This window comes from Paramisgurnus dabryanus, chromosome 18 (assembly GCF_030506205.2).
Source record: "Paramisgurnus dabryanus chromosome 18, PD_genome_1.1, whole genome shotgun sequence".
In the NCBI taxonomy this organism is placed as follows: domain Eukaryota; kingdom Metazoa; phylum Chordata; class Actinopteri; order Cypriniformes; family Cobitidae; genus Paramisgurnus; species Paramisgurnus dabryanus.
In genome coordinates, this window is record NC_133354.1 from 7,377,280 (window position 1) to 7,401,360 (window position 24,081).

Here is a 24,081-nt window from a genome sequence, read left to right on the forward strand (position 1 = left end):
CCACTTATCAATCAATCAATCAAATCCATCCAGTATATTTGAATAGAATTGTTTGTGTACCTTATAAATGCCATCGTATCGGTTGCCCTCTTCAGGTGCATACTTGCTGATGCGTCGGCCTTTCGAGCTGCGGATAACTCTCACCGGTTTACCTGCCCGCCAGTTACGAGACTCCGCCCCATTTTTATCATTCAGGGGTGCGTCACAGTTCAGCGCAAGAGCCCTGAGAGATGATCCGTCACATTAACCACACATGTAAGATTTCCAAACGTCTATAAATTAAATGTCAGAGGTGATGATGATGAAGATATGATCACCTGTTCATGTGTGTGAGAGTCTGATCAAATGAATGCTCTCCGATTCGCTTGTTACCCGACAGGTCTCGACCTCCACTACCCGTGTAGGTGAACTCATCGCCCCGGTCCTAAAACCATCACAACAATCAAAGCTAGTGGACAATAACTAGTTAACTAGAGATCTATAGTTTCTGTATATCATGTACGTGTATACAGCATATGGTTACTCACAACTTCATCCTCAAATCCTCCAGCGAGCACCAGCGAGTACGAGCCGTCATTACTGCGACCGTGTATTCCACCCACGTGAGGCCTGTGAACGCCCGCCTCACTCACCTGAGAGGAAAAAAACAGTTTAAGGCTTCAGTCACACCAAAAGCGCTTTAAACGCTTGCAAACGCAAGGCGCGACGCACTGCCTTTTTAAAAAAAAGAGCAGTGCGACGCGGCTTTTCATATTGCTAAGCAACCACCGAGTCAGCTGTCTTGTCAATCAAATATTGAAGCTTGAGCGCCCTTTTGCTGTTAACTGTCATATCAGCAGAAACTTTAAAAAGAGGACGCTTGCTCTGACCTTGTTTGAGGGTGAGAGGTGCACAAACACACAGGAGAGAGTGAGCGAGTGGTGTCCGGTTCTTCAAAGCAACTGTAAACTTCACTCACCACAACGTAAGGCCCGCCTCTCCCCTCATTCGATTGGACAATGGAAAGACACGAATGACGTCGGGCGCTTCTCCGCTCTCAGCGCTCCTTCAAAAACGCGTGCGCGGCAGGCGGCAAAAAACAGCAAGGCGCTCGGCGCGCATAAACAGCGCGCAAACGCGCCCTGCCCATAGAATATCATTCAAAAAAGGCGCCTGCAACTGCCATAAACGCTATTGGTGTGACTGGCCCCTAACTCTGCCCCCTACACGATCACATGACCCTACATCAGCAAACCCGCTCACCTGAACACGAAACTTCCACGTCGTTCCGACAGGAACACCAGGGACCGGACCATAATGATTGGAGGGGACGATTGTGCATTCTTTAGTACGGCCCACACAAGCCATTCCCTAAAACACAAACACACACAAACACACACAGACACACTTCACTGTGTTCAATCCTAACACTCAATACTAACAGTGTGAAGAAATAAACAACAGCTTTAAGTTTTTAATGACAGACCAATCTCAACATAACACCAACTGTGACGTCACAGTCCAGATGTACGCCCCTAACATTAAATTAAATACAATGTTGTTACAATGAAAAACAAAGTTGTGACTGCTGAGTTAGCGCTATATGCAAGTTAATGCTATATGCTAGATAGCACTAAATGCTGAAGTTCTACTATTGATGTTAGTGTTTAGGTTTTGCAGGTCCATACTGAAAAAAAAAACACAAATTTACCAAACTCTATGTAGATATCAGAGAACAATTTAACAGATTACAATGCATTCGTTGACACCTTTAATTTCACAGTCAGCAGTGGACAGCACCAGATTACACAAACATGTGTGTGTGTGTGTGTGTGTGTGTGTGTGTGTGTACCTGGTAATTATCACGTTGTGGGGACCAATTATCCCCACAAAGATAGGAATACCAGTGTTTTTGTGACCTTGTGGGGACATTTTGATGTCCTCATGAGGAAATAAGCTTTTATACCATGGTCTGTTTAAATACTCGATTCTGATTGGCTGGAAGGTGTGCATTAAAACCGTTTAACGCACAGGTAGTTCCAGTCAGTTTGATTAAAGTTAGAAATTAATCCACTACTATAAACATTGGTAACCATAGTAACACAGTTACACTTGCAGAGAGAGCGAGAGAAAGATTTCCAACTGTTTGATTTTTGTTTTCATTTAATTTAATCCATTTCAATAAATGTAATGTGTCCTTATATAGTAATCGTGGTTAGAGACGTCGGTTTTATTTCACACTTTACATAATTCATTTAAATAAATGATTAGTACAAATAAAGATTGCCTTGTCACTGTCAGTGTTGGCTGTCATTCATAAATTATTTAATGAATTTAAATAAATATGATAATTCATTTAAATAAATGCAATACAATGGCACTACTTTATTTAAAGTGGACGGAGTGCGAGCCTTAACTTAAGAAGATGACCGTCATTTTTTACCTGTCGGTTAAAATTACACTGTAAACATTAATTACAGCTTTAACTTGGCAAATAACCAAGGTATAAGCGGGATAATCCACGGCTAGCCATGCATTAAAGGGTTTTAATGCACTTCGCAGAGGCAACCACCCTCCGCTACGCGTCGGGTGGTTCTTCGCCTCTACGTCGTGCATTAAAACCCTTTAATGCATGGCTGGCCGTGGATTATCCCTTACATAAATCAAACAGAATGATGTTTATTGAAAATGTGAAGTAGCAGAAAGTTTTCTGTGATGGTTGGGGTCTGAGATGTCTATGGAATGTCCCCACAAAACATGGAAACCAGAATGTGTGTGTGTTTGTGTGTGTGTGTGTGTGTGTGTGTGTGTGTGTGTGCGTGTGTGTGTGTGTGTGTGTAGTCAAACCTTGCCCCAGTCTCTGTGGCTCTCTGTAGTGGCTGACGGCATCTTGGCTTTTTTCTTACTGGTTTTGAGTTTCTCACCGGCTTGTACAACCTCACTGCTGTCGTTCTTACAGGTGGGACAATACCTGCGCACACACACACAAATATATATATATTTATAATGCTTACTAACAATATATATACTGCAGTATTGTTTGTATTATGAATCATATTGTGATTATGTTGACAGATTTTGTCATTACAGTTACAGTGCCTTTGTTTTTTAACATATGATGAAAATCTGACTTGTTCATGTTTAAGTGCTATAATTTGGTCCCCAGTGCTTGTGAAAAAAAGATCAAGCCAGTAACTTAGTTTTGGTAAACCATTCTCTGCAAGCACAAGCTTGTGATGTCAGAAGGGGATCTTATTATAATAATCCCGCCCCTTAATCTGCACTATCCAACCATGGCACTGACATTTAGTGCAGAGATCAGCTCATTTGCATTTTAAAGGACACACAAGAACAATACATTTTTGTTTACACCTACAAAGTGTCAATTTTAACATCTTATAATAAATCATCTGTGGGGTAGATTTGTTTAAAGGTGACATAGAATAATTGAATGGAGTACTTATCCTTGTTCTGTGATGTGACATGTAGACAAAATGTTTTTTGTTTGGGTCTGTAATTCCTTAGAAGCTTCCTAAAAACCTCTCTCAGATAGCTCTATTAGTGTGGGGGATTTTAAACAAGTGGTTTTGCCCCTATTTGGCTCCCCCTACTGGCTTAACTTGCAATCTCATTACTGATTGGCTGACTTTGCTGCCACTTAAAAAATGTAGCCAATTATTTTATAGTGGAGGGGCAGTGAGATGCCTGTGATGTCATAAGCATCATTTTTTCAGATTGGGCCGTTTTCTGGCTGACATTTTTAAAAGAGGAATTTCTATGAGACTGAGATGTTTAGCATGTTTAGCACTTTTTGTATGTTTGTGAATGCAGGTAGACTACCATTATTCAACAAAGACAAGGTAAAAATGGGTTTTCATTCTCTGTCCCCTTTAAAGAAGGTGAAAATTGTGATTGCAGATGACTGTGAATATAATGTAGATAAAAAAATCCAGAACACAGTTTGTTTCTATGTTGTGTGTGTGTTTTTATATACTGTACATATATGTTGTGTGTCCTCACCAGTCCTCGTCCTCTGGTATAGCAGACAGCGGTGGATTCAGACAGTAAATGTGAAAGGCCATGTTACACTCGTCACACAATAACTGCATGTGAGCGTCTTGTTTGCCTCCACAAACACAACATGAACAGAAGCGACACTCAACATCTGGATCTGCCTTACAGTGTTTACACTCCGGACCGCTCTTACCTGAAACACACAAACACACACACAATATTAGTGAGGTCACATTTTATATCAAGTCAATTTTATACATTGTTTCGAAGCAGCTTTACATGAAAGAAATCACAGAAAACTGGTAAATTAATAACTAGATATTAGATAAATTTAGGGCTGCAACTAACAATGATTGTCATTTTTTTGATGAATCGACTAATTGTATAAAAACATTAACAAAACATTCTCTCTTAGACTTTTCACTTATTATATCTAAATAAGGCACTACATCAGGGTATTCATGTGAAGAAGTGTACTTTTAAAAGTGTAAAACCACACATTATTACAGCACAGTTTTACTCATTAACAGCCTTTAATAAAAAGATTTGTTCAGTTTTTTAATAATGAAACATATTTAAATGTCAAAATATAAATAAAACGTATTGAGTCTTCAGGGATGATCTTCAACTTCAGACCTTGATGAGTATTAACATGATTTATTATTAACAAAAGAAAGAATCCTTTATGATATGAAAGTGATATACATGCGTTGTTACAATAATACATTCTGGATTTCCTCCTTACTTTAAAACAAATGCTTAGTTTGTGGTTCAATACTATCTTAATAAAAACCCACCAATAATTAAATAAATACTTGGAAAATACTTCACCCTCAATTATTGATAAGTGTGTTGATCAAAGTAAAGGAAGTAAAAAAGCCTTAGCGATAATTTATGATCTGCTGCAATCTTTTAACTCTCCCACTACTAGATTTCTTAAGGAAGAATGGGAGAAAGAATTTGGAGTAGAAATTTCTGAGGAATTATGGCAAGAGAGTTTAAAGGATATTAATGATCATTCTATCAATACTAGACACTGCCTAATTCAGTTTAAGGTCATTCACAGACTACATTATTCAAAAAAGAAACTGCACAGAATTTTCCCGAATGTTTCACCTCTTTGTGAAAAATGTAATTCGGCTGATGCAGACTTGTCTCATAGTTTTATTTTTTGCTCAAGTATACAGAGTTATTGGAATGGAATTTTTAATGTTCTTTCAGAAATTTTTAGGGTAAAAATGCAGCCTGACCCAGTATTAATCGTCCTGGGACTTTCTGAACATATACGTTCATTAACAAGAGGACAACACAAACTACTTGCATACAGTTTAACTACAGCAAAAAAACTACTACTGTTGTTCTGGAAGAAGAAGGAGGTGCCTACAGTCAAGTTATGGCTTGGAGAGATGACTTCCACTTTACACTTGGAAAAAATTCGCTACTGTTTGAATGGGAAAATTGAGCAGTTTGACAAAATCTGGTGTTCTTTTCTCTGTTATCTTGATGGGAACTCTATGGACTAATGCATCTTTTATTGTTGTCATATTTTCAAATTTTCACCATATTTTACAATTTAATGTAAACAGGTCTGGGAAGTTTTTTTGTTTGTTTGTTTGTTTATTGTTTTTTTTTTTTTTTTTTTTTTGGTAAGATTCTGTAAGATTGCAATCCTTTTTTTTTTAAATCTATTTTTCAATAAAACTTAATTGATAAAAATAATTAAATAAATACAAACTCACTTATATTTAAGAAAATTTGAACTTTTATTAACCAGCGTTTGTTTGTGCTTTGCATCCCAATGATTATTCACAGCCCAAATACCAACAACCACTGAACTTAATCCTTCATCTTAACACAGATTAACAGATGACTTGACAGACAACTAGTTGTCCAGTGCGATTCACACAGTATAGCTTCACTGTAAATGCGGTCATGAAACCTAAAAATGTATGGGTGTGAGGTCGGTTATAGAATGCGCCTGTCAGACCCATAAATAACTGAACCGCGTGTGAACTCAACCATCTTAAAGACTCAAATATGGGTTTGACAACCGAATTATGGTACCATGCGAACGTAGCCTAAGATTATAGCCCAATTAGAACAAATGTGTGTGTTTGTGTGTGTGTATGTGTGTGTGTGTGTGCGTGTGTGTGTGTGTGTGTGTGTGTGTCCAAGGTCCTACGTTTGAAGGGTCCATCTGCAGCAGATAGCGCTGGTGCTCCTGGTTTTTCTATCTTGTAAATCTCATCAAGAAATGTCAGCTTACAGTCACCAATCACATCTCCAGGGCCTCTAAAAACACAGCCAATCAGAGCATGAGGCTACAGTGACATCATACTGTCACAAACAAACAGCAAGATAATGTTAAGATTTTCTGTGATTAATTCTTTATAAATCAATTTATTAAAAACATCTTTCTGGATTCTACTAATTTCTTGGCTACGTTTTGAAATGGTTTAATTTTCTTAAACATCACTGTTACTATATTTTGTTAGATTTATGGCTGATGAGATCAAATGTAGGATAATCTTGAACTTAAATGGGCGGTTTCCCGAACAGGGATTAGAATAAAATAAATGTAAGAGCTGTCCAAACCGAAAACAACTTGCACTGACATATCTTAAAATACATTAGTACCCTCTGTTTTGCCTTAAAGTACTGTTTTAGTTAGGCATGTTTGCTAAAACTAGTTATATTTCCTAATTAAAGTGAGACCTAGTCCTGGCTTTAGCTAATCCCTATCCAGGAAACCACCCAAAAGTGCATTTACAAAAAAACATGTCTGCAATCATTGTGTCATAATGAATCATTACCCCAATAAGATCTTCATGTGGATCTCTTTATTGGTGCGTGAGATGTCATTCAGTGATGTGATCTCAGCGTCGTACCAGAATCCTCTCTCCTCCGGCAGCTCCAGGTTATAATTCACCATCACAACATCACCGACCTTCAGCTGATCAAACTTCAACAGAGTTCTGGCCCGCGGCCGGACGTCATTCAGAGTCATCGCCACCACACCGTTCTCTGGATAACTGCAGACACAAACCAACAGATCATCATCATCATCATCATCATCATCAGTACTAGCATCTGTTAACTGAGTTATCATACAGACAAAACTCTTAACATCCTTTAATAGATCTGATCATCACTAGCGGTTAATAAATACTGACAGCTCAGAAAATACATTTAAATGAATATTTGATATTACAGTTACAGAAAATCATTTATAAACCACTGACAGATAAATACTGAATGTATTGTGTACAGAATGACTTTAATATATTAAGATTAATAACACAATCATGTTTGACACTGTATGGGATAAACACAAGTGTATGAAACTCTAACCTTACAATTACACAAAAACACTGTTGCACATAAATACACTAAATAAATGCAGCATTTTTGTCAAATCAACACATATTTTATGTTACTTTAACTTTACAAATTAAGTTAAGTTTATAAGTTATGTCTACTTTAAGTCAAAACTTAAAATAGTAGCTTGAATTGACTTACAAAACCAAAACTGTCAGTTTTTGTTTGTTTATGTGTTAGTGTTTGTGTGTGTCAGTGTTTGTGTGTCAGTGTTTGTTTATTTGTGTGTGTCTCTCACTGTTTGTTTGTTTGTATGTATGTGTGTCAGTGTATGTTTATTTGTGTGTGTCTCTCACTGTTTGTTTGTTTGTATGTATGTGTGTCAGTGTTTGTTTAACCTTATGCTACATTTTTTACAGTCTAGGGTTAAGAAAATAAAACTGATCACTGCCAGCAGAGGACGCCAACAGTTATATAAGAGAGCAAAAACTGACAGATGAATGATTTATCATCAGCATCCAGAGCGAATAAACATCAGTATAAAGATCTGATCTGAGGACAGTAGTATGATGTCATATTAAATACTGTAAATAATGAAGTCAAGTGTGCTTTAATTCAGCTCACATCATCGATGTCTGCGGCAGACGCCATCTTAAGAGAGATGTGTTTGTAAAAACATCTGTCACTGTTTGTGTGTCTGTGCATGTGTTCACGTGTGTGTGTGTGTGTGTGTGTGTGTGTGTGTGTGTGTGTGTGTGTGTGTGTGTGTGTGTGTGTGTGTGTGTGTGGATATATATGTGTGTGCATGTCTGTTTGTTTTTATTTTTTTGATGTTTTATTTGTTTGTGTTCTCAGATTTAGGCTCAGTTTTTGTCATTTCCAGGCGTCATACTTTAACAAACACATGATTGACAAGAGTCCTGACCTGAACACATTTACATGCCAATAGTCAGTTAAAGTTATAGCGCCACCAGCTGGCAACAGGAAGTGACATGTTTTACACTGATTTTACACGCACACACGTACGCACGCGCAAAAACACATTCCAGAAAACCAGTTCCTTCTAACAAAACTGTTCTTAAATAAGCACGAATGTCAACCTATAATCAGAGCCACCACTAAATGAATGTATCTGAATGTAACCCAATCAGCTTTCCCAGCATGCACTGCAGCATGACGCTTTTGGAAACAATGCAGCAGCGTGTGTGACTGAGACACAAATGCCTTAACTAGAATATAGAGGAGGGCAGACGGCTGCAGTCGGGATCACACTCCTGGATTATCGGCCCGAATTTACCCTCCAGAGAATCCAAGAAAAAAAAAATCGCATCTTGGGCCTCTATCGTTTCCAGTGTTCGGCTCAGATTATCATGTAATGAGTGACATTTAAAGATCAAATCTTACACCACCCGATGTGCCCACAAGCATCGTAGCAGCCCCAATCATATCAAACATGATTTAAATACAGGAAAAAAACCTGTAGTGTGAGCCTGACATAACAGTTATATATATATATCATCAATACAGAGATCACACTGTCTGACTGTGGAGATGTCTCACTAAGGGATTCTTAATTGAATTTATCTATTTAATTCATCATTTTATTCAGTTTTTTTATGATAGGGCTCACAATACGGGCACATGTTGAGACTCAAACACAGTCCTAACATCATGCATCTCCACATTAGGGATGGGCATTTTTCAGTAATACAAATTCGAATATTGGTTTATTTAAATAAGATATGTTTTTGAAGTTTTATTTATTTTTCTTTTTTTCACAATTTAACAGAAGGCAGGAAATATCCACAAGCTAAACTTATATTCTGTATATGTTTAAAATCTTTACAATGTCATATATATATATATATATAAAATACACACACACACACACACATGTATGTATTTTAAAGTTGAAAACATTGTAAAAAAAATATATATTTTTTTAAATAGCTTGCTGAAAAATGTAATGTAAGAGCACCTATGATCCAATTCACTATTATAAATTTCCTTTGGTGTGTAAGTGTATTAGTAAACGCCCAAAGTAAACGATGACGCCAGTTATCGCCTTCAGTGTAAATCTCTTTTCTTGCACTACAACAAACACACAGATTGTAGGAAACAGTTTACTTCCTGGGAAGATTGATTAATTGTGAACATCCCTATCCTTAACACTAACTTTGTACATTTCTATTGTTATATTAAAGTTGTACTGTTGAGTTAAAACAGTCAAACAGACATGTTTAGACCAGTGGCGAAGCCAGAAATTTTCAAGTGGGTGGGCCTTTATAAAACAGGGTGGGCAAAGCATAGAATGTACATAAATTGGGAGTGTTTATGCCCATGGCCGGCATCTATTTTTTTCCCAATGTAAGTGCGGCTTTTTTCAAAACAGCCAGCAGCTGTCCATTTTTTCCGCGCTGTGGTCTAAAAATATTCAACTCTGGATGAAAAGCTCAGCTTGTCAATGTAAGTTCTCACACGGCCGTCCAATCACATTGGGTGAAAGGGCGGGACTAATATCACAACAACCAACCGGCTCACAGCTCAAGTATCACAGCAACCAAAGCGCTTGGCTGAAAAAAACAGCTGGCATTTGGCGTCCTCCAGGCGTTTTCAGCCGCGTTTAAAAGCTTTGGCGCTACCTAAGCCAAGTTACCTTAATGCCATGCAGGCAGCACAATGTTTCAAGGGGAAATTTATAAAGCAACTTAAATAACCAACCAGCTTGTCTACAGTATATGGGCAGGTGGGGCTGTGCCTGTTTTATACAGCCCCACCAAATTATTAATTCACTTGAAAACACAGAACTCAATATAAACTGAATTAGTAACGGAAATAGTTTTTACGTTATTTACGTTGCGTGAACGTAGATCCGAACAATATGTCATTCCTCCTCAGCAAAATGCATGACGTGAAAGCGTCATAGGCTACGACAGATTCAACAGGTAGTGATTTTACTAAAGAACTCGTTCGAAAGATTGTTATTTAATGAGACAATGGCCATCAAACAACATGGCGCAATACAAAATTGCATGTGTTGTCATTTAAGTGTAAATATTCCAACAACATTAAATCATACAGCCTATGACATGATCACAGTCTGCCCCCCTAAATAGTTGATTGGAGTAATACTCCTGACTATAAACTGTAAATAAAAATGACACCACTATAAACATTAAGATAATGTCTAAACTCACCATTACATGTCCTGTATTAGTCTGAGACGGGGCTTCTGGTTCATAATAACAAAGTCCAACAATATCTTTGATCATAATGTTCCTTCGTGCAAAGAAAAGCAGAAATACATTTCTCAGACGAGCATTTATCATCGATGAGCGTAACGTTATAGGTTTTTTATACAATATGTGGTGAAGAACAGTCTTTCAACACAGCATGACGTCATTATCAAAGTAATACGTGCTTGTTTCATTTTGTTGACTTTTGAAAAGATGTCCTCAGTAATCCAACATTTCCATGAGTGATGTATAGTCTCCGTCTCCAAAAGTAAACAGGCATAAGCAGATGTCAACGTGGAAAGGCTGTTAAACTTGATGATTTGCGACTCGCTGTTTTCAAATTCAGTTCAATCGCGCGTAGGCGGAACTAACAATGACTGACGAATCATATTCAACGTTTCATGTTGACAAGCGTGTGCACCTATAGGGTAAAAGAAAACTGCGAAACTGACTGAATATGCAAACTTGCACTTAAATTTTATATTTTAATTATATTTATTAAAACTGCAAGCAGTGATGGAAGGGCCCTCGCACACATGACACCGCCACGCCGTGGCATAAGAATTAAAGGGAACAGTAGTAAATAGGCATTTAAGCATGTAAACATAGGTGAACCATTTAAAAGTGTAGTATAATGTGCCACATTTCCTGTTGCTAATTACAAATGACAGCGAGGTAGCATCGTGTAAGATAGCATGAGAGAGAGAGAGAGAGTGAGCGAGTGTGAGTGAGCGACTGTGAGTGAGTGCGAGTGACTACATGTAAATATTGGCACGTAGATGTGTTCAGTCCAGGACTCTTATTAATCATGTGAAGTTTGGGAGACAGATCAGACATTGCATAATCATTGTAAACATGTCACTTCCTGTTGCCAGCTGGTGGCGCTATAACCATAAGTGACTATTGACATGTAGATGTGTTCAGTCCAGGACTCTTATTAATCATGTGAAGTTTGGGACAGATCAGACATTGCATAATCATTGTAAACATGTCACTTCCTGTTGCCAGCTGGTGGCGCTATAACCATAAGTGACTATTGACATGTAGATGTGTTCAGTCCAGGACTCTTATTAATCATGTGAAGTTTGGGACAGATCAGACATTGCATAATCATTGTAAACATGTCACTTCCTGTTGCCAGCTGGTGGCGCTATGACCATAAGTGACTATTGACATGTAGATGTGTTCAGGTCAGGACTCTTAGCAATCATGTGAAGTTTGGGACAGATCGGACACAGTATGCCTGAGTTCCAGCAACCTGTTTCATAGCGAAACATCAAACTTTGGCTGGCCGAAACAGACACATATTTTAATATAGAATCAAATTCTTCGCAATTTAGCATCACACAGGCCTTAAGATGAGACTCGCCAAATATGATGATGATCCGACGAAAACTGTAGGAGGAGTTAGTTAAAGAATGACTGCTGGAAATGAGAAAAACTGAGCCAAAATCTGAGAAATAATTCAAAATAGCTGACTTCCTGTTTGGTGTAGGGCGTTGCTCCAAGAGACTTTTTTGTAGGGCTTGTAATAATACATGAGCATACCGAAATTCGTACATGTAAGTTAAACACAGTCCAAGGGCTGCTTCATTCAATTTTTGAAAGTGGTGCTAAAACATGTTCCTTCAGGTTGCCAGCTGGTGGCGCTATGGCTATAAATGAAAATTGTTATGTAGATGTGTTCAGGTCAGGACTCTTAGCAATCATGTGAAATTTGGGACAGATCGGACATTGTATGCCTGAGTTCCAGCAACTTCCTCTTTCATTGGAAAACATCAAATTTGTCGGGCCAGAACCGACACAAATTTTTACTTAGAGTGAAATCCTTTTTCCTGCAATTTAGCATCACAAAGGCCTTAAGATGACACTCACCAAATATGAAGATGATCCGACGAAAACTGTAGGAGGAGTTAGTTAAAGTATGACGCCTGGAAATGACAAAAACTGCGCACAAATCACAAAAATAACTCTGAATAGCTGACTTCCTGTTTGGTTTACGGCTTCGCTCCAAGAGACTTTTTTGTAGGTCTTGTCATGCTACAGAAGCGTACCGAATTTCGTAATTGTACGTCAAACACAGTCCGAGGGCTGCTTCGTTGAAAATTTGTAGGTGGCGCTATAGAGCCATTTTCCCACGCCTAATTCTAAAGCATACACCACATGTAAATTTTCATCACTCTTGACATCTGTGCAAAATTTCATGAGTTTTCGAGTATGTTTAGGCCCTCTAAAGTCCCGCTGAAGTCGGAGAAGAAAAAGAAAAAAAATAATAATAATAACTCCTTGAAGAACAATAGGGTCCTCACACCCCGGTGTGCTCGGGCCCTAATAATTGTATTACATATATGAAATTATAGTGTGATAAGACGTACATTCGTAGTACTAGTATTTATTTTTGTTAAATTATTTACACATTTGTCTGGAAAATGGCCTTCTGATTGGGTGGGCCACAACTCAAAGTGGGCGGGCCCAGGCCCGCCCAGGCCCACCCGTAGCTTCGCCACTGGTTTAGACACGTGTGTTACACTCAATTAGGACATATCAAGCGATCTCTAACAAAGCAATAGTGAAATGTAGTAACTTACTGAAAGTTTTACTCACATAAGACTGCTGTGACATTCCTGTCAGATCCAATATTGATGGTATAACATTGCTTTTTAATCACAGTCTTTCTGCAAATCCAGCATCGACTTGTGGCTTCTTTACAAATTAATTTGTGGTACACAATGAGGTAAACAAACACTCCCCACGTGAGCTGGAACTTCTTTAAAAACAAACTTCAACCACGTGTTCCTAATGTTAGCTTATGAGGGACGGTTATACAGCGACTGTTTTCTTCCACAACCAAACACTGTACAAAAACTTCTTTAAAGGCACGTTTACTGATTGTTGAGACACTGCATATGGTTGTCTTCCACGTGTGTCATGCGAACATGTGGGCGGGACTACAAAAGCAGTCGTTGCATTTGAATTTTTTAAGGTGTGTTTAAAATCTCTACAATGTCATACATTGGCACATTCCAGGACCGATTGTTTTCTTGGCTTGGTGCAAATTACTGTTATATTTCAGTATTGAGGATGTTTTCAGTTCTGAAACTTGCAGGACGTTCATTTAAAAACCCCGTTTGGAGTCACAACCACTGTCGTTAGTAAATCAAAATCTCACGTGTTTTGTTTGGAATCAACGCATACATGCATTTCATGTAAAACAACACAAACATTTCCGCCTCAGTTGGGATTGTAATGCACTTACGATATTTGCACATTTTAAACGGGCAAATGCAGAAAAAAACACATCAAAATTGATGACGCTTTTTATTTAAACAGCAGATAAACAAACAAGGATTAATTATTACCAGATAGAGACGTCCTGCTGTAATCGTTGCTGCTGTTGTAAATATCTGATTCTGGATCATATGTGTAAGGCTGTATCTGACTGTAAACCATAGTTTATTTTTTATTTGAGTTTAATTTCCATCAATGTCACAGCTGTTAGATTAGTATCCAAAGACTGCGCGTACTCGTAACTCTTTAGCTCTGCCCACTGTACGCCTTCAAGTGTTCGTCTTTCTCAAAAAAAAAACCCCGGAATTGCCGTTCTGACCTTTTAATAATCTGACAACACAAAAGACTCTTTGGATAGATGATGAAGAAATACTACTCTTTAGGTAACCAAGATTAACATTAGATTAGCAAAAGCGGTGTGTGTTTTGTGATCTTTAATTTCATCCTCCCACTGGTTCATACATGGCAGGTGTAGTAAATAACTGTTTAAAGGAACACGCCGACTTTTTGAGACTTAAAGCAGCGCTTCACCTACTAGGAATATAGTTCCCAGTATTAATATGGTTAAAAGATGGCTGTGTCTCATATGACCTTGTTATTTGCAAACGCTGTGACTATACAAATCACAACATATAAATAGGAAAATGTTGGCATTATTTTGTTACCTATTGGCAGCAGTATGCTAGCTGGAGCCATTCACTTCCAGTCTTTGTGCTAAGCTAGGCTAGCGAGGGCTGCGTCAGACAGAGTTACAGCACGCACTGAGATGAAAAAGGTATGTATGGATTTATCTAACTCTAGGGGATAGGGTGAATAAGCTAAAGTCCCAAAAAGTCGTCCTTTAAATCATGTTTTATGTGTGCTCCCACTACATGGTTTTCTACCAGCTGGTAGTTTCGCACAAAGAAGAAAAATATGTCACATCGCTTACTTCCACATTCAAAAATAAGGTGGATAAAAACACAGTACTGGTGAAGTAAAAAAGCATTAGCAGACTTAACCCTGTGGTGGCGCATTAAAAACAAAAGCAGTTTTCTACTTGAATTATTATTGCAGATCGAATATTCAACCATTTGTGCAAATCCCTACTTTTACATCCCCATCAAAAAGCATACACATCCTATATCTCTCTATTGCGGACATTGCATCTTCATGTCAAAACTTTATAAGCGTCTTATTAAAGAAGCAAAGAGAAGTTGGAGCAGAGTTTTAATGACAAGAAAAAGTCGCAAGAGAAAAGTGTCAGACAGACTTACCTGTGCAGTATCACATCATGAGCCATCGAGTTATCAGATTGAATCAAACCATTTATACTTACATAGGATTAAACCTACTTACTTCATGTAACCATAGCAACAATGCCAATCAGAATACAGAGACCATAACAGTGACTCACGAATGACGACATCTGCTTGTAATCCGAATAAAATCCACTGAGGAAAAATAAAGAGACTTTTGTTTCCTTTGAAGCACTTACTCTTCATATTTAATGTGGTATACGGCGTCCTCACAGGCGTCTGTTGAAACTGTTTTTGATGTTGATGGTTCGCTGTTGTCTGAGTTTATTTGTTTCTCTGATGTGCCATTACTGTCCGTAGTTTCCTCAGAACCCAGCTTTCCATTAGTCTGTTTTCTGGGTCTGCCCACCCTGGCAGCAGGTGGCGACGTTTCGGCTTTGCCATTTTGTCCTTTAGAGGCAGGAGAAACTTTTTCGATGACGCCCTCGAACCAGGCGCCAATACTGACGTCCCTGCAGTCGACTAACTCATTAACCTGAACAGGCAACAGATAACAACAAACCAATTACTGTTCACATAAATACTGAATATTTCTAATCATAAATCACTTAAGTGCATTCAAATAATCTTAAACTTGTATTCTTACTTTGTACCGTCCAATCCCAGGATCGATGAGAGGGGTACGGCTGGATGTGGATGGTTGGCTGTCTGATGCCGGACTACATGTTTTGGACCCGTCTCCGTTGCTATTGGAAACCGTTTCTGGAGAAACTGTTGCTGGAGAAACGATTGTTGTGGTAGGTGTGGTTGGGGGTGGGACAGATGCTGTGGTGGGCGGGGCTGTTATGCAGATCACACCCTCACCGTTGTTAAGGACGGGGCTGTCAGGAGCGTCAGTCTGTGAGCGAATGAGAAGCTGGACGATGTCATTAAGCCCGACGTTGTAATCGAACAGCGTCTGACCATCTTCCATCTGTAACCAAATTACCAAAAAGTATAAGTTAACCAACCAATAAATGAGCCTGTTAACCAAATAACATTCAACATAAAATAGAAACAGATGTTGTAGTTAATTCTGAGATAATATACACATCTGTATTCTGATCTTACAGCTCATGTTCAATTTATTTGCTCTGGTTCACGCCTGTACGTGTGTATGTGGTGTCTGTGTGTGGTGTGTGTATGAAGGTGTGAGTGTGTATGTGTTGTGTGCGCGCAGAAAGATTGTATAAAGACAGAGCTGTGCCCGAGACAAAGAGCCGCCATCACAACAAGAGCGACGCCATTTTGTGCTGCCCCCACACCTCAACACACACACACACACACACACACACACACACATATGAACACGCAGTAATGCACACACACATAGTAATATACACACACACACAAATACACTCACATGAAAACACTGTAATACACACATGCACACACACGCATAGACACAGTAATACACACAGACAAATATCCTCACATGAACACGCAGTAATACACACACACACAAATACACTCACACAAACACACAGTAATACACACATGCACGCACGCACGCACGCACACACACACACACACACACACACACACACACACACACACACACACACACGAACATGCAGTAATACACAAACACACACACACACACACACACACACACACACACACAAACACACACAGTAATACACACGCACATGCACGCTCATACAGTAGTGATGATGGTTGTTACAGTGTAACTGTGAGAAGGTTGTTGCTATAGCAACCACTAAAGATTCATTCCACACATACAACCGCACAAAAACACAATCTCAATGTTACAGATGAACACATAGAAATGATTGTGTGTGCGCTTTTATATCATTATCATGAGAATGTGAGGTGTGCGAGACGGGCGGCAGATTTTCACTCACACACACTCGAGCTTTATTATGCGCAATACAGAAAAACGAGAAGAAACGAGAAGTCCACACATCTCTCAGCAAAGATGGAGGACGAGAGAAAAAGAGAGAGATTTATTCCATAGGATCTGTTGTGATGCGGTGACTTCTATGTTTATTTGGATCTGTTGGACTGATGTTAGCGTTAAAGCTCATTTTAACAAAGCATGGTCACGCTGATCTGAAAGCAGACAGATGAAAACGCTTCACAGAACCAGACAGGCGATTCATGAAAACCATTTCTGTCAGCGTAAAACAACGCTGAGCGTTCAGACGGGTTATTTTCTCATCTTTAAGACCAACACAAATGGTAACACAATGTTCTTTGGTGGATGTAAAGTGTTGTGTATCCTCCAGACCTTAAAATCAACAATGAGGTTTAGCCATAAAAGATTTCACATTTCCTCTCTCACTGTAACTCATAATCCATCACAATACATCAGACACAACACAACAACTCTACAATCATTCTCATGTTCACAGAAAATGGCTCAGCAATTGAACACGAAATGAACAAGGACCAAATAATTAACAAAAATAAATCACATGTCACAAGTATGTAAGTGTGTGATGATGTGTATGAAGTGTGTAAGATCATGTACAACCACTTGTGTGTCTGTCTGTGTCTATCTGTGTAAAAGATGGTGACGCACAAGTTTTAAGCTACTTACACACACAAACACATTTCTCACACAGACAAACCAAACTCCAAACTGTTGATGAACTTTAATAAAGCAGAAGTGATGTGTTATTCACGATTAAATCTGCTGAAAAGTGTTCTGGAACGATGAGCTGAAGATTTGCTCCATTTTGAGTCGGACTCTGGCTCACGGCCACGGCTGCTGATCGACGCCATTTTCATTGAGACGTGAGCAGAGGGCACACCATGATCCTCTGAAGTTTAAACAACCCTTCTGAACCGACACATACATGATTCTCTGTGTGCAACAAAGACGGAAACTCAAACTAGACGAGCAGAGGAATGTACGCCACTGCAGATCCCCGCACGGAATTCTGGGATATGAGGAGACGCCCCACTCCCCTCCCCCATCCTCCCGACGACACATGAATGAGAGAAAAGTGGAAATAGGTCAGATTTAACCCGACACCAGACGCAAACACACCAACTTACAAATCAGTTTACCACATTGTTTACTGCCACTACTGCAGTAAAATCACACCAGTTTCCCTTTCATCTGTTTATTAGATGATGATGATACTGTGGCTTTAAAACCGATGAAGGTTCACGCTGCGACCCGAAACGCTTGCGGATCACAGATTCTGTTTAAACATTCAAACAACAGTCTCCAAACACTTTAACATCATCACGGGCAGATGATAATCTTATTTCCTGTCTTCAGCCAAACATTATTATTTATTATCCTGTCTTCTTTAATAACCGTTTAATGTAATAGTTGTAGACTAATCCTAACAAATAAACTGATAAAATCAACTTCATTTATGTTAAAGTCTTACATATGAGAATGAATATACTGGGAATAAACCAGTTAGACCAGTAAGCAAAACCCTAACAACCACCCAAACCCAACCACTATATATCTCATATTACAGACATTACCTCCACACTTCAGAAATGAAGAAGGAATAATTAAAGGGGACATTTCACTAGACTTTATTAAGATGTCAAATAAATCTTTGGTGTGCCCAGAGTACTTACGTGAAGGTTTAGCTCAAAATACCTCACAGATAATTTAATATAACATGCTAGAATTGACACTTTGTAGGTTTGAGCAAAAAACGTGCTGTTTTTTAAATGCAAATAAGCAAACAATGTTTGCATTAGCGTTTGCATTTACTAACGCAAACACTGATCGCCATAATGTTGGTTTGTTGAAATTGAAACTTATTTGTGCTGTCAATAATTTTCTCTCTCTGCACTAAATGTCAGTGCTGTGGTTGGATAGTGCAGATTAAGGGGCAGTATTATTATAATAAGATCCCCTTCTGACATCACAAGGGGAGACAAATGTCAATATTTTTTCACATGCTCGCAGAGAATGGTTTACCAAAACTAAGTTACTGGGTTGATCTTTTTCACATTTCCTAGGTTGATAGGGACCCAAATATAGCACTTAAATGATATGTCCCCTTTAAATCTAAAGTCAAATATACATCTATCATGTTAGTTCATTTACATATTGCACAATAATATCCGTAACACTAATTATTATGAATACTAGTACTAATGATAGCAAGTTAATGTTTACTTGCAAAAACGGACTGTGAGAACATTGAAAAATGAACATGTATACCGATACCGATGAATTTACTGCTAATTTAATTAAAACTAAAGGACACATCATGCATGACAATCCACAGAGAGAGAGAGAGAGAGAGAGAGAGAGAGAGAGAGAGAGAGAGAGAGAGAGAGAGAGAGAGAGAGAGAGAGAGAGAGAGAGAGAGAGAGAGAGAAATTGTGTTATCTTATACTGAGTTGTGTGTGTTAGGCACAATTATATATACACACACACACACACACACACACACACACAGCACACACACACACACACAAATGTTAAACAACAAATCTTTGATGTTTCAGAGACAAACAGAAGAATGGTAATTATTCGAGTGAAATCTGGCATTTCCTCCTCACAGACGACACGACACAAAGACCTTTTCTTGTTTAATTCCCTCGTATTTCCCCACAGCTCTACTGGCAGACTGGTTAAATAGTTATCCGGTTAGTAAGTCATGACTAAGTGGTGGAGGATTCTGTACTGCGCTGCTACAACAGCAGATTAAAACAGACGCTTTTCTCTGAACTGCAGGCTCAGGCCGCGCCAAACCAGACGTGCAAATCAAGATGGCCGACCGTCAGAAAGACACGCAAACCTCTGCAAGCGACGCCAAGACTTTAACATCCAGCCATACTGAGAGCAAACTTTCATTGTGTAATTACATATCACTGCTATCATCATTGTGTTTTACAGCTGTAGAAACATCTTCAGATCCGAGTTAAATATCATTAAAAGATGAAAAATAATCATCCAGTATATTAGTTTTTCAAGAGTCGTCTCTCTGTGTGTGTAATCTGTTCAGATGTGTCAAGCTTTGTCTTTCTTGTGTGGAGTTCAAGAACACAGAGGATCTTCGAGTTCATTCTGACAGCACTGTTACACAATAAAAAACACAGCAAACATCAGGAGAAATGAAATGTGATCAAGCATTCAGCACAGAACCAGACAGAACCGCACGTCTGTCCAACACACACGCAAAATTTGAGAGCAACAAGTCAACAGCCAAAACCACATCAGTAACCAGAGCCCTGCAAACAATTCTGTCCAAAACCCTACAGAGCTCCCTACATAGACAGCATGTCAAGGCATCATAATCTATCACAAGCAATCCCACAGTAATTCTTAGCTCATGTGGCAGGATTGTGGCGGTGTCCATGTTTTGTGTGGTAGCACATGGCCTTTTGTTTGGGTTGTGTGCTTCCGTATCTCGTCTCTGCCCCCGCCCCCTTGTTTCCTCATTAATTATTCATTATTGGTTAACTCCCCTCCGTACTTATATGATTTTGATATTTTAAAGACCCCCTATCTCATTGCTAAATAAAAGTTATTATGTATATTTGGTGTAATACAATTTGTTTGTGTAGTTTATGGTTAAAAAAGCCCATTATTTTTCACATATCGTACATTATTGTTGCTCCTCTATGCCCTGCTTTCCTCAAAGGCTTTGATTTTGTATGTAATCTACACCTGCAAATCGTTGAACTTGCATCTGGTGTGAACCCACAGTTCGGGTCCTGAATCCTGATTTGATTTTTGATCGATTCTTGATGTAGTAATTAGCATATTTGTGACATCATTAGTTCACATTTGCGTTCAAAGCCAGACTAGTGTTTACACATTTTCTACTAGTCTCTGAACTGTCATAGACTGTCCCAAAGACCATCCCAAAGTCTATTATGTTTATTTTGCAGGTTAGGATGAGTCAAACAGGGCTGTCTTAGATGTATTTGTCTTTTTTCTCTACTGCTCGTTTAAGCTCCGTTGTACGTGCTCGTGCGGTGCATGTTCTCAAGCTGTCCGTGTGCAGCACCGCTACCGCAGTTAAATTTCCCTTTTTAATTTTGATAACATCATGTTATTCTTTTGTAAGCTAACTTTTAAGAATCAGTAGGGGTGTGACGAGACACTCAATTCACGAGACGAGATGAGACACAAGATTGGGTTCACGAGACGAGACGATATTTTAAACGCTTTTTTAAAATCCTCAATGATTAAATAAATGAATAAGAAACTGAAATCATGTTATTTTTAAAAGTTTTAACTAATCAAGGACTGTCCCTAACAATTATTTTGCTAACTGATAATGAAGTAATTTGTTATTTTTGGGTAATAAAAATAGACCCAAGTGAGCAGTAGCCTTTAAAATTACATAATAATGAAGATGCAATAATAATTGGTTCAAATAAAGTATTAAAACCAAGTTACATTAAACAACATTACATTTACAAACACATTATATTTGTGGTCTATAAATAAAAAGCATTATGTATGTATTATAACAAATGCCTGCAGGGTACGATAGTGGACTCGTCTCGCGTACGCCATCTTCACATTCACTTTAGATGGAGAGAAACGCTTATTTTTAGCCAAACAATGTTTAAATCCATTTAAATATTTAATATATGTCCATTTCTTTACATTAGAAATGATACAGCCGCTGTAATTTTTTAGCAAGAACATGCAGACATTAAATCATATAAACTCTGTGTAAGGGGTTAAATCTGCTGAGACTTCACATCTGACAATGATTGACAGACACATACAACGCGTCTCAGAATTCACACAAGTAACCAAACGAACATTATTGGAAACCCAAACAAAAAAGCAAACGCAGTAAAAGACATATATATTGCATGCACTAGGTTGCGTATGCAGGCTGCATACGTTATCAAGGTTTATTTCGGTTAATTATCTGAGCATTACATTCGCAAGTCATGAGCATATTACAAGAAGTTGCGATTAACTAAATAATTAGTCAACTTTATATCGTAGAATTGATAAACAACAAGCACTACTCTGGCTCAATACTTGTGTTTGAATCATGGTTTCGTCAGCAGTAAATTCTTTAAATATGAAAACATAGACCACTTACAGGATGTGAGTAGAAGTAGAGATTGACCGATACCAAATATTTGGATGCGTATGTGACAACTGATATGCCGAACCGATTTTTATTTACTGTTATACTTCTGTTTTTGACACAATTAATACAACACTAAACTGAACTAAACAAACCCTTATAATAATAACAATCCCTCCCTCTTTGCATACAATGTAATAAATAGGTGTCTGAAAGAGGAGAATAATATTAATTTAATGAATAATATCACTGGAATAATACATTTTAAGGAAAGTAACAAACAAAGCTTATATGTCACTGAATTTCTTAAAGGGGACAGAGAATCAAAACCCATTTTTACCTTGTCTTTGTTGAATAATGGTAGTCTACCCACATTCACGAACATACAAAAAGTGCTAGACATGCTAAACATCTCAGTCTCATAGAAATTCCTCTTTTAGAAATGTCAGCCAGAAAACGGCCCAATCTGAAAAAATGATGCTTATGACATCACAGGCATCTCACTGCCCCTCCACTTTAAAATAATTGGCTACATTTTTTGAGTGGCAGCAAAGTCAGCCAATCAGTAATGAGATTGCAAGTTAAGCCACTAGGGGGAGCCAAATAGGTGCAAAACCACTTGTTTAAAATCCCCCACCCTAATAGAGCTATCTGAGAGAGGTTTTTAGGAAGCTTCTAAGGCATTACAGACCCAAACAAAAACATTTTGTCCACATCACAGAACAAGGATAAATACCCCGTTCAATCATTCTATGACACCTTTAACTGGTATTTTATGTCAGCGCTGTTTATCTATGCTTTTACATACGCATTAACTGTATCAAACTGGTAAAAAATATTAATTAATATCCACAGACATTTATTAAGATGTTTTAGCAAAATAATTTTTATCTGGTAAATGTTAATATAACTTAAGGTAAATCTTGTTAAAAGTTAGCTACATGTGGTGGCTGTGCTTCAGCCTTCAACCAGGTGAGTGAACTTTTACATGATTTTACGAGGCTACTAATAAGACCGACGGAAAACGTTTGTGATTTTCTAGGCAGATATGGTTAGGAACTTTACTCTCATTCAGGCGTAATAATCAAGGACTTTGCTGCTGTAACATGGATGCAGGAGGCGCAATGATATTATGGAGCAGCTGAAAATGGTCCCCTGCAATTGAAAGATACTAACGATACATTCACACGGGGCGTAAACGTTAACGCTTAATGAAAGGCTTGTCTGAAGCGTGGTCAACAGCCAATCACTGTGGCCGCAACACAAGCTCCGGTCTTCCATAAACGTAATTGGCTGGCTCTGCCTAGGTTATTTGCATAAGGCGATATGATTGGCTGACGCACGCGTTGCCGCTTGAAAAGTTGAGAAATGTTCAACTTCTGCCGCGAGCAACGGCACTGATGCGGCGACGACGGATCCACAATTCAGTTCGCCAACGCTTGACATCACCCATTAAAAGTGAATGGGAAGCGTCAACGCTTACGCCCCGTGTGAATGCGCCGTAAGGGGACTATATTCAGCTGCTGCGTAATATAATTGCGCCTGCTGCAGCCATGTTACAGCTGCAAAGTCCTTGATTATTACGCCAGATTGAGAGTATAGTTCCTAACCATATCTGCCTAGAAAATCACAACTTTTTCCGTTGGTCTTAGTACACGAACTAGTAACTACAGAAGAGTCAAGTTTTAAATAGGAAAAATATTGAAACCCTTTGAATATTGTTTAGCGTGATGCTAATGGTCTATTTAGATTCAGTGGATTGTGCTAAGCTATGCTAAAAGTGCTAGCGCCAGACCTGGAGATCGCCTGAATGGATTCCAAAACAGTAAAAATCAAATGTTTAACTCTAGGGGAGCCTGAAAATTTGCATTTTTTGTCAATCATGATGATGGTTCAAAGACATTTAAAAAGTGTTTCTGAACCACAGGTCCAGTCTGAGTTTAAAGGAAGATTTCA

General features: G+C 38.5%; 1 protein-coding gene across 1 annotated transcript in view; it reads right to left on the bottom strand.

Moving 5' to 3' along the window:
* LOC135721401 (E3 ubiquitin-protein ligase UHRF2-like) overlaps window positions 1-24,081 on the bottom strand; it is a 29,902-nt gene that overhangs the window by 4,574 nt on the left and 1,247 nt on the right. Inside the window, exons 2-11 of the mRNA XM_065243602.2 lie at window positions 15,720-16,046; window positions 15,313-15,608; window positions 6,807-7,025; window positions 6,176-6,285; window positions 4,000-4,186; window positions 2,827-2,950; window positions 1,243-1,350; window positions 528-632; window positions 318-424; window positions 61-223 (exon numbers count right to left, since the gene is read on the bottom strand). Coding sequence (XP_065099674.1) covers window positions 61-223; window positions 318-424; window positions 528-632; window positions 1,243-1,350; window positions 2,827-2,950; window positions 4,000-4,186; window positions 6,176-6,285; window positions 6,807-7,025; window positions 15,313-15,608; window positions 15,720-16,046 — 1,746 coding nt within the window. The remainder of the gene's footprint in view (window positions 1-60; window positions 224-317; window positions 425-527; window positions 633-1,242; window positions 1,351-2,826; window positions 2,951-3,999; window positions 4,187-6,175; window positions 6,286-6,806; window positions 7,026-15,312; window positions 15,609-15,719; window positions 16,047-24,081) is intronic.